Here is a 15,615-nt window from a genome sequence, read left to right as displayed (position 1 = left end):
TGGAGACGTTCTTGGGTGTCACAACTGGTGGTGGTGGTGGTGGTGGTGCTAATAGCATTTAGTGGGTAGAAGCCAAGGATGCTGCTAAACATCCTACAGTGCACAGGGCATCTTCTACAGCAAAGAATGATCTGGCTCCAGGTATCAGTAGTGCTACGGTTGAGAATCCTTCTTGCAGGGCAACCAACACCCTATGACTTTTCTCCTTCTAGACTCCATTTCTCAACGTCTAAACCTCCTTAGAAATCACCACACAAGGCTCCTGGTGCTTCCAAGGGGTCTGGCTGGGGGACAGGCCCACCGGCTGGATCAGCAGATCGGGTCTAATAGGAGGTGAGCTGAATGGACTCTCCCCTCCAGTGGTATGCTCCGGAGATCTGGTCAACCTGGAGGAGTGTTCTCAGGATGCTGGGAGGACATTGTTGATGCCTGGAGAGGAAGAAGGGTGGTGTTTAGAGAGCAGAAGTGAGGGTTTGCAGGACAGTTATCCAGGGAAAGGGGAAAGCCTGGAAGTGGCCCCTTGAGTCTCATCACATGCAGACAGGGCAAGGAACATTGCTAGTGGGAATAGAAAATGGAAAACAGCCTGACAATTACTCAAAAAGTTAAGCATAGAGTTACCGTATGACCCAGTGTACTGGTTTGTATATATTATGTCCCCCAGAGAAAGCTGTGTTCTTTGATTCAATCTTGTGGGGGCAGATGTGTTAGTGTCGATTAGGTTGGAACCTTTGGATTAGGTTGTTTCCATGGAGATGCGATCCACCCAACTGTAGGTGATAACTCTGGTTAGATAATTTCCATGGTGGTGTGGCCATGCCCGTTCAGCGTGGGCCTTGATTAGTTTACTAGAGCCCCATATAACAGCTCAGACAGAAGGAGCTTGCCACTACAACTTACAGAGACATTTTGAAGACAGCTGTTGAAAGCAGAGTTTTGCTGATGCTTTGGCAGTACTAGCCCAGAGTCTGCCCTGAGAAGCTGACACAGAGACATTTTGGAGCACGCCATTTTGAAACGCAACCTGAGAGCAAGCAGACACCAGCCACGTGCCTTCCCAGCTAACAGAGGTTTTCCGGATGCCAATGGTCTTTCTCCAATGAAGGAACCCTATTGTTGATGCCTTATCTTGGACACTTCATGGCCTTAAGGCTGTAACTGTGTAACTAAATAAACCCCCTTTATAAAAGCCGATCCATTTCTGGTATTTTGCAAAATGGCAGCATTAGCAAACTGGAACATCCAGCAATTCCACTCCTAGGAGTATATCTAAGGGAAATGAAAGCAAACGTCCACACAAAATCTTGTACACGAGTGTTCATAGCAGCATTATTTGGCAATGGATGAATAAATAAACAAAATGTGGTCTATCCATACAGTAGAATCTTATTCAGCCATGAAAGTGAATGAAGTTCTGATACATAGATAAACCTTGAAGACATGATGCTCAGTGAAAGAAGCCAGACAAAAGGTCACATGTTGTGTAGGTAGACCACATTTTGTTTATCCATTCATTTGTTGATGGGCCTTTGGGTTGTTTCCACCATCTGATTATTGTACATAATGCTGATCTGAACATTCATGTACAAGTATTTGCTTAAGTACCTGTTCTCAATTCTTTGGGAATATACCTAAGAGTAGAATTACTGGGTCATATGATAATTCCATGTTTATCTTTATGAGGAACCACCAACTGTTTTCCATTTTACATTCCCACCAGCAGTGTGTGAGGGTTCCAATTTCTTCACATCCTCACCAACATGTATTTTCCTTTTTTTTTTTTTTTTTTGATAATAGCCATCCTGATGGGTGTGAAGTGGTATCTCATTGTGGTTTTGATTTACATTTCCCTAAAGACTAATTATGCTGAGCATCTTTTCATATGCTTATTGCCCATTTATATATCTTCTTTGGAGAAATGTCTATTCAAATCTTTGGCCCATTTTTTTTATTGGGTTTTTTGTCTTTCTCTTGTTGAGTTGTGAATCCTGTATATATTCTGTATACTAGGCCTTTATCAGATAGATGATTTGCAAATATTTTCTCCCATTCTGTAGGCTTTCTTTTCACTCTTTTGGTAGTGTCCTTAATGTACAAAAGTTTTTAATTTTGATGAAGTCCAGTGTATCTATTTTTTTCTTTTGTGGCTCATGCTTTGGCATCAAATCTGACGATTGTATTTTAGATTGCAGCTCCCCACCCCCTTCTCTGCCTTTTCTCTCCATAGTACTCATCACTTTCTAACGTACTGTAGTATAATGTAGTTATGTCACTTATTTGCTTCTCCTCCAGGAGAACAGGGACTTTTATCTGTTTTGCTCTCAGCTATGTCCCCAGGGGCCTGAAATACAGCAGGGCTTAGTTAATATGTGCTAGATGAATGTTGGAGGCAAGATGGGGGAACAATATCACATTTTCCTTAAAGAAGTCATCTGCCCCAGGTTCAGTGCCCAAAGGGATTCACTTCAGACAGGATAACCTCACAGCTCTGCCCATTGATGAGGAGGGGAGAATCTGAAGTGGGGAGAGTGTTAGGGGATGTTTGAAGGGCACAATATTGTTTTGATCCAGGCCTGTCTTCCAAGGACCTTGGAAAAGTTCGAACCAGTGGGGACATCAGCACCCCTGAATATCCCTTCTCCTTTCCCTTAAACATGCCAGAAACTTTTTCCTTAATTCCCGATACTCCCTTTGAATATATGATTTTAGCCACCATCATAGCAAACTGCATCGTCCTCGCCCTGGAGCAGCACCTACCGGACGATGACAAGACGCCCATGTCAGAACGACTGGTGAGTGGTGTCTCTCTCTTGGGGGTCTCTCCTTTGTTTTAGTGGAAAATGGATTTGAGGTAGGGGGAGTGGGGGACAGAGTGGGCTCTACTTCCTGGAGCCAGAACCAGATCATGGGCAACACCCTCCCACCTGCCTGGGAAGCCTAACTTCCATGAGCACCAATAATTTGGGGGAAAGAGGTGTCCTCACATCCCATCCCCTGCACTGCCCACACCCCACCCTCACCACCCAGTATAAAATGGGGAGGTAGAATGAATGACAACTGGTCACCTCATCCATAAAGACACCACACTTAACACAAAGTTATTGTAAAGAATTTTGACCAGCCACAAAAAATAGTGAGAAGAATACAGTGAACTCTGTGAAAACATCACCCAGATTCAACAGCTGTCAAGTTTTTGCCCCTTTGGCTTCCTCTGTGCCCTTTCTCCCCTTTCTCTCTATCTTAGCCAAAGTATTTTAAAGCAAATCCCAGACAACATGCCAAGTCACCTCCCTATACTTTAGTCTGTATTGGTAACAATACAGGCATTTTTTTATGTCACTGCAGTGCCACATTTATGTCCAAGACAATCAACAGTGGTTCCTTGGAATCATCCAAGATCCATCAGTAACCAAGTTTCCACAATCGTCTCAGAAATGTCTTTTCTAAGTTGGTTTGTTCGAACCAAGACCCGAACATGGTCTACATTTGGTTGTTACATCACCTAAGACTCTTAATCTAAAGTGGCAGTCTCTTTCCTGGCTCTGTCTTATTGTAGAAGCCAGAGCAGTGGCCCTGAACAATATTCCATATTCTCACTTTTGATTGGTTGCTTCCCCATGATATCACTTTACTTGTCCTATAGGAGGACATCAGCTCTGGACACCAAAGTCCCATTGCTCAAGTGTGAACTTATTTCAAAATAAAAGCTTTAAGGAAAAAAGAATCCAGTTGCTCATTCAGAGAATATCAACAGAGCTGAAAACTAGAACTAAGATCCCTTCTGAATCTCCCAGTTATCCCCATTTCTCTGCTTCAGAAAACCCTGGTTACTGTCCCAGCATCTGACGAGGCAACGAACCTGGAGAGAGGGGGATGTTGGAAACCACTAAATCCTAACAGGTTTTCTCAAAGTATTAGTGGTCTCAAGACTTCATTTTAGTACGAATGTATGTATTATAATGTGTATTCTAAAAAATGTAATTAGCCTAGCAATCCAATAAATCCAAGACTTTTTTTTTTTTTTTTTTTTTTTTTTGCTTAAGATGAGGCTAAGTAAAAGTAGCCAGTTGAAAAAAAAAATAGCAAGCAAATAGTAGTACCAGTGGCAAACTGATAGGGGAAAAACTCATGAAGGCAGAATGTCAATGATTAAAGTTTTGGAAATGTTGCCTTAAGAGATGGGAAAATGTCCACATGGGGCTCTGTTGGTGCTTACAGCTTAATTTTAACTATGTTAGACTATCAGCTAGAAGCCAGACCTAGTGGAAAGTCCTTCAGCAGACAGGGAGTGGGAAGGGTTGGCCATTTACCAACCACTGCAGAGGTGTTATTTTAATACCTCAACAACCTGAGTGGCTGTGCTACTGTGTAACAGCTGAGAATCATGCATGAGTGTAAGGTTTGGGAGTGAGGTCTGTGCATAGGTTACAACCTCAAAAGGTTATACACTGGCTCCTGAATACCATGTGCAACAAACAAACACCCTAAGCCAACGTTGCCCAGTAGAACTTTCTGTGGTGATGGAAACATTCTGTACACATACTGTCCAATATGACAGCTGCCTGAAATGTGGCTAGTGGGAGTGACTGGGAAACTGAATTTTAATTTTATCTCTTTTAAATTAATTTAAATGTAAATGGCCACACATGGCAAGTGGCTACCATATTGGATGGTGCAGCTTCTAACACACAATTCTACTTGACTGAGTGGCCATAAAGAAGGACAGTGTCCTCGGTGTGCTTCTGCTTCTCTTGCAGAAGTCTCCAGTCAGTATGCCTTGTGGGGCAGAGAGTGCCAGAGGGTCAGGGAGGCACGAAGGAGGTGGCTACAGGTCTCCCGATGGATTGGCTTCCTGATTAAACCATCCTCTTGTAGATACCATAGACCATCATCTCCATCCAGCCAAACATGCTAACTTACCTTCCCTCCCTTACAGGATGACACAGAACCATACTTCATTGGAATTTTTTGTTTCGAGGCTGGAATTAAAATCATCGCCCTTGGGTTTGCCTTCCACAAAGGCTCTTACTTGAGGAATGGCTGGAACGTGATGGACTTCGTGGTGGTGCTAACAGGGTAAGCGGCGTGCACTATGTTCTTTTTTATTATCTTGCTGAAGGGTTGTGAGAACTTTGGAAAGGTAACTGTTGGTATGGTCCCAGGCTGGGCTTGGGAAGTCTGAGCCCCTCCCCCATGTTCTTTAATGCACATCTGCCTCCTTCTCCTCCTAGTTTCATATCTCTGCTGCACATTACAGGGGATACTTTCTGTTACAATTAGAATAATAGCCTTATTGTAGTTGATTACTTCCAAGGTGCTTTATATACATGCTCTCATGTAATCCTCACAATAACCCAATGGATTAGGAAATAATAATATTCCCATTTGACCACTGAGGAAACTGAAACCCAGAGAGTAACTGGCCTGAGTCATCCAGCTAGTAAATGGTGAAGCTGGGATTTGAACCCAAGATTAGGCAATTCCAGAATTCAAGTTTTCAACTATGGTGTGTGTGTGGTTCTCTTGCCTTGCTTAGGGATGTCTTGCCTTTAATTAAAGTTGGTAAATGTTTATTTAGGACTTCTGGAAACAAGGAGTTGTTGATTAGGACTGTGGAGAAAAACTATCTAAATAAAGTACAGAGTCACTGCCTTTTGAGGGGTTTTCAGATATGGACCCAACAAACTATGGTTGAAAGGGGACTCAAGGACTTTGTATGAGTTAACAAACAAGTCCCAAACTGGGGATACAAATAGACACACACACATACACACACGCCACAGAAGCTTTTTTCTCATTTATCTAAAGTCCAAAACGGTGTTCCTAATTGGCATGCTTCCCTCTTCCGGTGATTGAAGGTCTCTTGCCATATTGTGGCTCCTCATCATCAACCCACAGCTTCCAAGGGTTCCATATTTGTCCATATCAAACCATGGAAGTCAAAAGAGCATGGAAGATGACACTTGGGAGGTTTTATGGGGCTGGCCGGGTCCTGACCCATTTGTCTTCTGCTCGTATCCCAGTGGCTAAAACTGAGTCATGTGATTGCACGTTGCTGCAAAGGAAGCTGGGAAACATCAGGCTGTGCTTAGAAGTGAAGGGAAAGGGGTTGATGAACAGCCAGCTGGTCTCTCTAGAGCCCAGAGCCCTTTATCAGTTCCCAGCCTGGCCATTGCCATCTCACGCTGATTCCCAGTTCTTTTACCTTGCCCACCTCTCCCCTGAGCTGAGTCTGTCCCTTCCCTTCTAAGACACCTCATCATCATTAAGAAACCTTCCTCATAGCTCTCCTCTCTGGTGTCCTAGTTCCCATCCAATTCCTTTCTCCATTGGGAGATGTCATCAATCTTAAAGCCCATGCTTTGTTGGCTGCACCCTTGCAATCCAGATTTTGAACACATTTGTTCCAGAGCACCATTGCTTTCTTGCAGAAGGAGTGATGTCATATTGGGCTGTTTCTGTAGAGGTGTTCAATATGTGTGGTCTGCTATGAGGACTCTGGGCCAGCTCTGTTGGGCTCAGGTGTTCACGGAGGCATTTCTATTGGCTGTGCCCACATTCTTGTTGCTTGGGACCTTGGCAAGTTCCAAGTACATGTTATGGGACTGGGCACTTTTCTCTTATCTCACTAGGAAACTTGTCTGTGGAGCAGCCCTGTGGCTGGCTTTTTATTACTGTTGTTGAAAGAACACTTATAATAAAAATTGTTCAGGCATTCAAAGAGAAGTAGAGAATACTATACTAAGACCTGGGTATGCATGCATTCATTTGATGAATATTTATTGGGCACCCCCTGTATGCTAAGCCCTGTTCTAGTCTCTGGGACCCAGCAGTGAGCAAAACAGACAAAAGTCCCTGTCTTTGTGGAGCTGATGTTTTGGTGTGGGAAACAGACAACATAAATGAATGAATGCATGAACAAATGAATGAATGAGTGAAATATCTAGTGAGTTAGATGGTGGTAAGGGCTAGAAAGAAAAAATAAATAAAGCAGGATTCAGATGGAGTTGAGAGGTCATTCTGGCAGGCATTCTTATGCACTATATAGATAACACCTCTTAGATTTTAATGTATTGGAATAGCTAGAAGTAAATACCTGAAACTATCAAACTGCAACCCAGTAGCCTTTACTCTTGAAGACAATTGTATAGCAATGTAGCTTACAAGGGGTGACAGTGTGATTGTGAAAGCCTTGTGGATCACAGTCCTTTTATCCAGTGTATGGATGGATGAGTAGAAAAATGGGGACAAAAAACTAAATGAAAAAATAGGGTGGGGGGGATGATTTGGGTGTTCTTTTTTACTTTTATTTTTTATTCTTATTTTCACTTTTTCTGGTACAAGAAAAATGTTCAAAAACAGACTGGGGTAATGAATGCACAACTATATGATGGTCCTGTGAATAGCTGATTGTGCACCATGAATGATTGTATGGTATGTGAATGTATCTCCAAAAAATTGAATAACATTGAAAAAAAATAAATAAAGCAGGGAAGGGAGGTGGGATGTATTAGGTTCAGGGGTCTGGTATCCAGGGAAGACTCCATTGGGAAGGTGACTTTAAAGAAAGACCTGAAGGAGGTGCTTTGGGTTGAATTGAGGTCCCCTGTTTTAGTTTGCTAAAGCTGCCAGGATGCATTATACCCGAAATGGACTGGCTTTTAACAAGGGAGATTTATTAGCTTACAAGTTACAATTCTAAGGCCATGAAAATGTCCAAATTAAGGCATCAACAGGAGGATACCTTCTCTGAAGAAAGGCTGCTGGCATCGGGGACACCTCTGTCACATGGGAAGGCACATGGCCAGTGTCTGCTGGTCCTTTCGTCCCGGGTTTCGTTGCTTTCAGCTCCTGGTTCCAGTGGCTTCCTCTCTGAGCTTCTGTAGGTCCTGTCTTAGCTTCTCCAAGGCTGTTTTTCTCTAATCTCTCTTGGCTTTTTCTGTCTTTTATCCTCTCATAAAGGACTCCAGTAAGAGGATTAAGATCCACCTTGAATGGGGTGGGTCACATCTCAATTGAAATAACCTAACCAAAATCTCCCACCTGCAACATATCTGCACCCACAGAAATGGATTAAAAGAACATAGCCTTAAACTTGCATATAATTGTGCCTAAGAGTCTCTCCCTGAGTGCCTCTTTGTTGCTCAGATGTGGCCTCTCTCTCTCTAACTAAGCCACCTCGGCAGGTGAACTCACTGCCCTCCCCCCTACGTGGGATCTGACTCCCAGGGGTGTAAATCTCCCTGGAAACGCAGGATATGACTCCCAGGGATGAATCTGGACCTGACCTCGTGGGATTGAGAGTATCTTCTTGACCAAAAGGGGGATGTGAAATGAGACAAAATAGTTTCAGTGGCTGAGAGATTTCAAGTGGAGTCGAGAGGTCACTCTGGTGGACATTCTTACGCACTATATAAATAACACCTCTTAGGTTTTAATGTATTGGAATAGCTAGAAGTAAATACCTGAAACTACCAAACTCCAGCCCAGTAGTCTGGACTCCTGAAGACGATTGTATAACATTGTAGTTTACAAGGGGTGACAGTGTGATTGTGAAAACCTTGTGTATCACACTCCCTTTATCCAGTGTATGGATGGATGAGCAGAAAAATGGGGACAAAAATTAAATGAAAAATTGTGTGGGATGCAGGGTGATTTGGGTGTTCTTTTTTACTTCTATTTTTTATTATTATTCTGATTCTTTCTGGTGTAAGGAAAATGTTCAAAAATTGATTGGGGTGATAAATGCTCAACTATATGATGGTACTGTGAACAGTTGATTGTACACTGTGGATGAGTGCAAGGTATGTGAATATATTTCAATAAAACTGAATTTAATTTAAAAAAAAAAGAACATGGCCTTTTCTTGGGTACAGAACAGCTCCAAACCATCATACTCCCAAAAAGATACGTTGAAATCCTAACTCCTGTTATCTGTGTGTGTGACCTTATTTGCAAATAGAATTAGTTAAATTAAAATGAGGTCATATTGGAGTATGGTGGGGCCTCAATCCAATAGGACTAATGTCCTTATAAGAAGCAGAGAGACGATGGTTGCTAACATTACCACAGACATAGGAGACTGGTGGTTTGATGGGTTGGGCCCTCTACCACAGGATTTACCCTTGGGAAGACTGTTGCTGCAAAGGAGAGGCTAGGCCTCCCTATAATTGTGCCTAAGAGCCTCCTCCTGAATGCCTCTTTGTTGCTCAGATGTGGCCTCTCTCTCTAGCTAAGCCAACTTGAAAGATAAAATCACTGCCCTCCCCGCTACGTGGGATCAGACACCCACGGGAGTGAATCTCCCTGGCAATGTGGAATATGACTCCCGGGGAGGAACGTAGACCTGCCATCGTGGGATGGAGAACATCTTCTTGACCAAAAGGGGGATGTGAATGGAAATGAAATAAACTTCAGTGGCAGAGAGATTCCAAAAGGAGCCGAGAGGTCACTCTGGTGGGCACTCTTACACACAATTTGGACAACCCTTTTTAGGTTCTAAAGAATTGGGGTAGCTGGTGGTAGATACCTGAAACTATCAAACTACAACCCAGAACCCATGAATCTCGAAGACGATTGTATAAAAATGTAGCTTATGAGGGGTGACAATGGGATTGGGAAAGCCATAAGGACCACACTCCCCTTTGTCTAGTTTATGGATAGATGAATAGAAAAACAGGGGAAGGAAACAAACGAACAAAGAGACAAAGGTACCCAGTGTTCTTTTTTACTTTAACTGCTCTTTTTCACTTTAATTATTAGTATTGTTATTTTTGTGTGTATGCTAATGAAGGTGTCAGGGATTAATTTGGGTGATGAATGTACAACTATCTAATGGTACTGTGAACAATCGAATGTACAATTTGTTTTGTATGACTGAGTGGTGTGTGAATATATCTCAATAAAATGAGAATTTAAAAAAAAAAAAAAGAAGAAGGAGAGAAAAGACACAGAGAATAAGTCCAGGTGAAGATGGATGCAGACTTTGAACTGATGCAGCCAAAGACCGCCGAGGGTGGGCAGCCATCACCAGAAGCCAGAGAGAGGCAAGGAAGGACCCTCCCCTGCAGGTTTCGGGGGAAGCACGGCTGTGCCACCACCTTGATCTCAGAGGTCTGGCCTCCGGAACTGTGAGATGATACATTTCTCTTGTCTTAAGGCACCATAATGGTTCCTCATTATGGCAACTCCAGGAAACGAAGACAGGAGATGAGAAAGTGAGCCACACAGATAGCTGGAGGAGGAAAATGCCAGGTGGAGAGATTAGCAAGTGCAAAGACCCTGAGGCTGAACTGTGTTTGGTGTATTTGGTGAACACTGAGGAGGCTGGAGTGGCTGGAGCAGAAGGTGATGAAGCAACCCACCACCAAAATGAAACCTACTTCTAATATAACATAAGACCCCCGTGTTCTCCTTTCCACCAACATCCCCTTCTCTCCCCACCCAGATGCACTTTGCTGAATTCTGTGCTTATCATCTCCATTTATATCTTTACACTTTTTCTACTTAAGTAAGCATCCCTGAGAAATCTATGGTACTGTTTTGCATGCCTTAAGTTTTTCTATAATGGCATCTTTGTGCATGTTTTCTTCTGCAACCTGTCCTTTGCACTCAATGTGAGATTAACCTCATAAGAATAGTTCTCACACATCCTTTTTTGCTGCTGAATGGTATTCTGTGGGATGAATGTTCTACCAGGTTTTTATCCATTTGTGTTGTTGCCAGCACTGGGCTATTTTGAACTGAGCTTCCCCTCTTTTCTTGCGGGTGAGTTTCTCCAGGGCGTACACCCAGGAGTGAAATCGCTGAGTCGTGCACTGTATGCACCTTTGGCTGTGCCAGATACTGCCAAATTGCTCTGTAAAGTGGTTGTGTCAATTTAAGCTCCCTGGGGGCTGACCTTTGGCGGCAGGGGCTGGCTTGACCTTGCTGGCAGGAAAGAGCCTTAAAAACTCCTGGTTTCTTAAAATGGTTTGTGGATCACCTGGGAAGCTTGTGAATTGTCAAGTGTGTACTAAGCCTCAATAAGTGATCGTAAAGTCAAAGGACATTCATTTGAGGGGTCAGTTTGTTACCTGGATATTGGTATCTGCTCCCTGCTCACAAGCAGGTGGTCATTTTTCTAGTTTCTTGACATCCGATGAACTTCTCAATGTGAAATTCTTCATCTGGTACAGATAGGTCCCGGACTGGAAACTCATGGTTGGGATTAAGTCAATCCATGAATCTTCTGAAAATGTATACAGGAAATAGCACATGTATGTCTATTTTTTTCTGGTCTGTAGCTTTCATCAGATTCTCAGTGGGGGTCCAGAGCCCTAGAACCATAAAGAACCAGTATTCTAGATTCTATTCCTTTTTCTTCCCCCTCTCTTTTCTTTATTATTCATTCTGCATTCCCTTCTGTTGCTTTTCTCACTCTTATTTCTCGGATATTCAGCCATCTTTCTTGTCGATGGTTCTGTCTCCTTCAAATCAGGCACAAAGCTCAAATTTCACTACGTCAAATTCCCAAGGGCTGTTTAGTCTCCTGATGGGTTATATATAAGCTAGAATCAGGGCAGGTGAGCCCCGCACGTCTAGCCCTCTGCTCAATGTCAGTGTTGGGGTAAATGCACTAAATCTTAATTCTGTGTTCTGGAGGGAGGGAACGTGAGTGTATTAATTTGACGTTTCAAGAATGATGACTGTAACAAGCACTTTTGAGTAACTCATTGTCTTCTCACATTCCTAAGTAAATTGCAGTATTAAAATACCATTCATTTGTTCATGGACGTTCAAAATTTTTGCCTTCTTGTGTGAAGTTTGGCAGGAAAGACCTCACTTGTGTATTTTCATTCATTCTGCTTAGCTCAGGTTTTCAGAGAAGTACTAGCTGTAATGCCATCAACCCCCTTTAAAATGTGTTTCCATTGTATTGAAAGTCTGATCGTTGCACTGAAAATGTGTGAAAGGGAGATTTCAGATGCTTGGCTATATTTCTGAGACAGATAGAGATTTTACTGTAATACTCAAGTATATGTAAATATCTAAGAGATAATACAATATAGTGATGCATGTTAAAAAAAAAAAAAGAGATTGTGAACACTGCCAGAGAAGGAATGAAGATAATTGTTTTTGTATCTTTGGGCACATGACATCTAGTAAATGCTCAGTAAAATTAAATGATTGTTAAGCTGGAACAAGGCAATGCTTCTGATAATCAGAGTGTTCTGGGAAAGTCAATAAGCTCTTTTAGGATATGGGAACATCCCACTGAAAGGGACAGTCAAGTAGTCCAAGAGTTTATGGCAATGTCTTGGCATCAGATAAGGAGTAAGGCTGATGAGTTCTGGGTGACTGCTTACTCTGATACTTTGTGACTATGTTCCTCTTGAGAAGGTCCTAGAAACTGCCCCAGGTTTTGGACAGTTGTGTTGAGAATCAAAGGCAAGGGAAAGACCTAAGTACGTTGTGGGCAGCAGGGAAGGATGTTGACTTTTGTCTTGTAGCATCAATGAATTGTAGGGCTGAATGTACTCTGGGTGATGCAACTCGTTTATTTTACTCATAAAGGAGCTCTCTTGGTTTGCTGGGGCTTCCAAAGCAAAGTACCACAATAGGTTGGATTAAAACAACAGAAATTAATTGTCTTACAGTTCTGGAGGCCAGATGTCTGTAATCAAAGTATCCATAGGGCACTGTCCTCCACCACTGCTTCTCTCTGCTTTTCTGCTGGACGGCTTTCTCTGACATCGCGGCAGTTTGCTCAGTCCTTGCACTAGATACACCTCCAAGAGTATCCCTCAGCCAGGGAGTGAGGGGATCTGTCTACCAACTCCCTGAATTCCCCCATTGCTCATTCTGTAGTGGCAGAGGGTCCCAGCGAGACTGAGCCCCAGCTGCCCACAATGAAACTCACTCATTGTGCCTTCTGCCAATCCCTCCCATCCTAGTCCCTTATTTGTCATTCCTTGGATCACCCTCCTGGTTAATCACTTACACCCAAGTCCTTGCCCTGGGGTCTGCTTTCAGAGGAACTCAAACTAACTCAGAGCACAATGGTTGGGATCCTAGCAGTTATGGTTTTCAGAACCCTGGACAGCTCCCAGCACACACCCACTTTGTACAAAGGCTTCGCATCCTCTTCCTTCCTGAATGAAAGCCAGATGGCCAGTTGACGTCATTCTGCAGAGTGTCAAGGAACGAGGTCCTGAGTTTCTTGGCTGTTTTCCCTGTGGGGCTGGAGAAGACCTTGCCATCCATCTCTCCACAGGTATGGAATCTGATGGAAGTCTTGTCCTCTTGAATCATGACGAACGCCAGGCAGCCGCAGAGGGGCGTCTGGCCGCTGTTTCTACAGTTTGCAGGGCTAATGAGTCTTCTCACCCGGGCAGGGAGGCAGCTGCCCGGCGGGCAGAGGAAATCTCAGTGGAACGGGGGACAAGCGGGTGCCTCGGGCTGAAGCAAAGGCTGCCAAGTGGGAGAAACTGCACTTTGCTTTATGCAGGTGGTAGTTCAGGACCTGGAGACACCATCTTGCTACAGGGATTGTAGAGGCTGGACAATGCCCCCTCTTTCTTGGCAGGGACAGAAGGTTCTCACCCTCAGTGAGGTCATGTGATAGAGAAGTAAAGCTGAGATTTGTAGGGGAAGGGGGGATTGGCATAGGAAAATGAAAGTCCCTCTTTTTTGTCTTCTCTGGCTTTACTCATTCCCTTGGATATCTCCTCTAGTCTTAAGGGTTTAAATACCCCTTCTACACGGATGTTTCACAAACCTAAATCTGCAGTTTGAGTCTCTCTTGAAGTCTCCTCTTTGGGGGTTTCATAGGCATCTCACAATCAAGACCCAAAACTAGCTTCTGAGCCTCCTTCTAAAGCTGTCCCTTCCCATCTTCCGCATCTCACTGATGACAGTTCTGTCCTTCCAGGTGCTCAGGCTAAAATTCTTGTCTCCTGCTTTCTCCAACCCTATGGCCAGTCCTTCTGCAAACCCTACAGGTTATATCTTTAACATACAGAATCTCACCACTTACCACCTTCACTGTCAACATCTTGGTCTGAGGCCACTGTCATCTCTCAGCTGGGTTGTTTCAGCAGCCTCCCCTGGGTCTCTCTGCTTCTGTCCTCCTGCCCCACAGCCTGTTATCAACACAAGCAGCCAGAGGGATCCTTTTAACACGTAAATTAGATCAAATCACTTTTCAGCTCAGAGCACTCCCACGGTTTCCATCTCACTCAGGGTAGAAGCTCAAGTCCTCATGAAGCCCTGCAGTCTGGCCCATCATCTCCCAAACCTTATCTGCTCCTGCCTTCCCCCTCACTTACCCAGCTCCAGCTGCACCGGTCTCCTTTCTGTTCTTCCAACACACCAGCCACAGTACTGCCTCAGGGTCTTTGCACATGCTGGTCCCTCTTCTTGGAATGCCCTTCCCCCAAATTTCTGCTTGATCCAAACCCTCATCTTCAGGACTTTACTCCAGCATCACTTGGCCCCTTAGCTACAATGTTAACACTCCCCCCAACACTTGCTGTCCCTTTCCTTTGAGATTTTTCCACAGCACTCATCATTTTCTGGCAAACTAGATATTTTATTTATTTATTTATTCATTCATTCATTCATTCATTCATTCATTCATTTTGCCTATAGCCTGAATGAGAAGGTCAGGTCTAAGAGGGCAGGGATTTTGGTTTCTTCTGCTCACAGTTTTATTCCCAGTGCCTGGCACACAGTAGGTGTTCCATAAATGTTTGTGACTGAATGACTGGATCGATAGTCCCTTAGCCTGCCAATGTTTTGAGTGTTTGGCTGTGCAGTGCTTTATCTGGAGACAGAGGAAACCTCACCCTGAGCACCCATTTTTGCCTGCCAGTCTAGATGAGATGTGTGGTCAGGAGTCTGGGACTAACCGTTGCATTTACTTATGGCTACAATGTGCTTGCCCATGGCTGTAACCCTATCCCAGGAGTTGTGGTGTGTCTTACACATAATGGCTCTGAGTGGACTAAAACTACTTTGATGTCAGCTTTGGTAGCTACTTGGCATTAATAAGTTGGCACAAATATGAACAGGTTTGAATGCAAGAGGGTTGGTCTGAACAGGAATGTGTTCTCAGGTATGCTGTGTAGGGTTGTGCAGGTTGCGCACTGAACCAGGCAGCCTGTGTGTATTTTTCAAGTGTGTAGCTCACCTGTGCCTAATCCTCTTTTGGAAACAAACATAGGCTAAGGAGTATCAAATATTTTACACTTAGGAGTCCCTTCCCAACCCTAAGAAGCTTTGATTTTAGAGCCAAGGTATTTTGTTGTTATTTGCTTGCTTGCTTGCTTGCTTGCTTGCAGTTCTGAAGAGACATGGGACATAATTTGTTTTTTCACTATTCACTGGCACATTTGGGGGCCACCCAGAGACTTTCAGGATGCATCAGGGACAGAGCCAGAAACGAAATCTCAGTCTCCCAAGTTCTGCTTCAGAACACTAGAGTGTATCTGGGGCTGTTTCCTTTGCTTCCTAGTGGTATTCCAGTGATGCTAAATAGAATGGATAGGATGATCAGGCTGGGAGGTCTTCGTAAACCAGACTGAAGAGTTTAGACTAGAAATAGCCCTGGACATTTTCAAAGCATTAAACTAT

General features: G+C 43.7%; 1 protein-coding gene across 11 annotated transcripts in view; it reads left to right on the top strand.

The window, feature by feature from the left end:
• The window catches only part of CACNA1A (calcium voltage-gated channel subunit alpha1 A), a 322,216-nt gene that overhangs the window by 131,319 nt on the left and 175,282 nt on the right, over positions 1-15,615 (top strand). For 8 of the 11 annotated variants that reach the window (XM_037818099.1, XM_037818097.1, XM_037818096.1 and 5 more), the window contains exons 4-5: positions 2,687-2,792; positions 4,937-5,076. The exons of 1 other annotated variant lie outside the window; for it this stretch is intronic. In XM_037818099.1, the coding sequence (XP_037674027.1) occupies positions 2,687-2,792; positions 4,937-5,076 (246 nt within the window). Of the gene's footprint in view, positions 1-287; positions 334-2,686; positions 2,793-4,936; positions 5,077-15,615 lie in introns of those variants that run through there. 2 more of the 11 variants (XM_037818102.1, XM_037818100.1) reach the window with 2 other exon arrangements.

The sequence above is a fragment of the Choloepus didactylus genome, chromosome 25 (assembly GCF_015220235.1).
Source record: "Choloepus didactylus isolate mChoDid1 chromosome 25, mChoDid1.pri, whole genome shotgun sequence".
Classification (NCBI taxonomy): Eukaryota; Metazoa; Chordata; class Mammalia; order Pilosa; family Megalonychidae; genus Choloepus; species Choloepus didactylus.
This window is presented reverse-complemented; position numbering and strand designations above follow the sequence as displayed.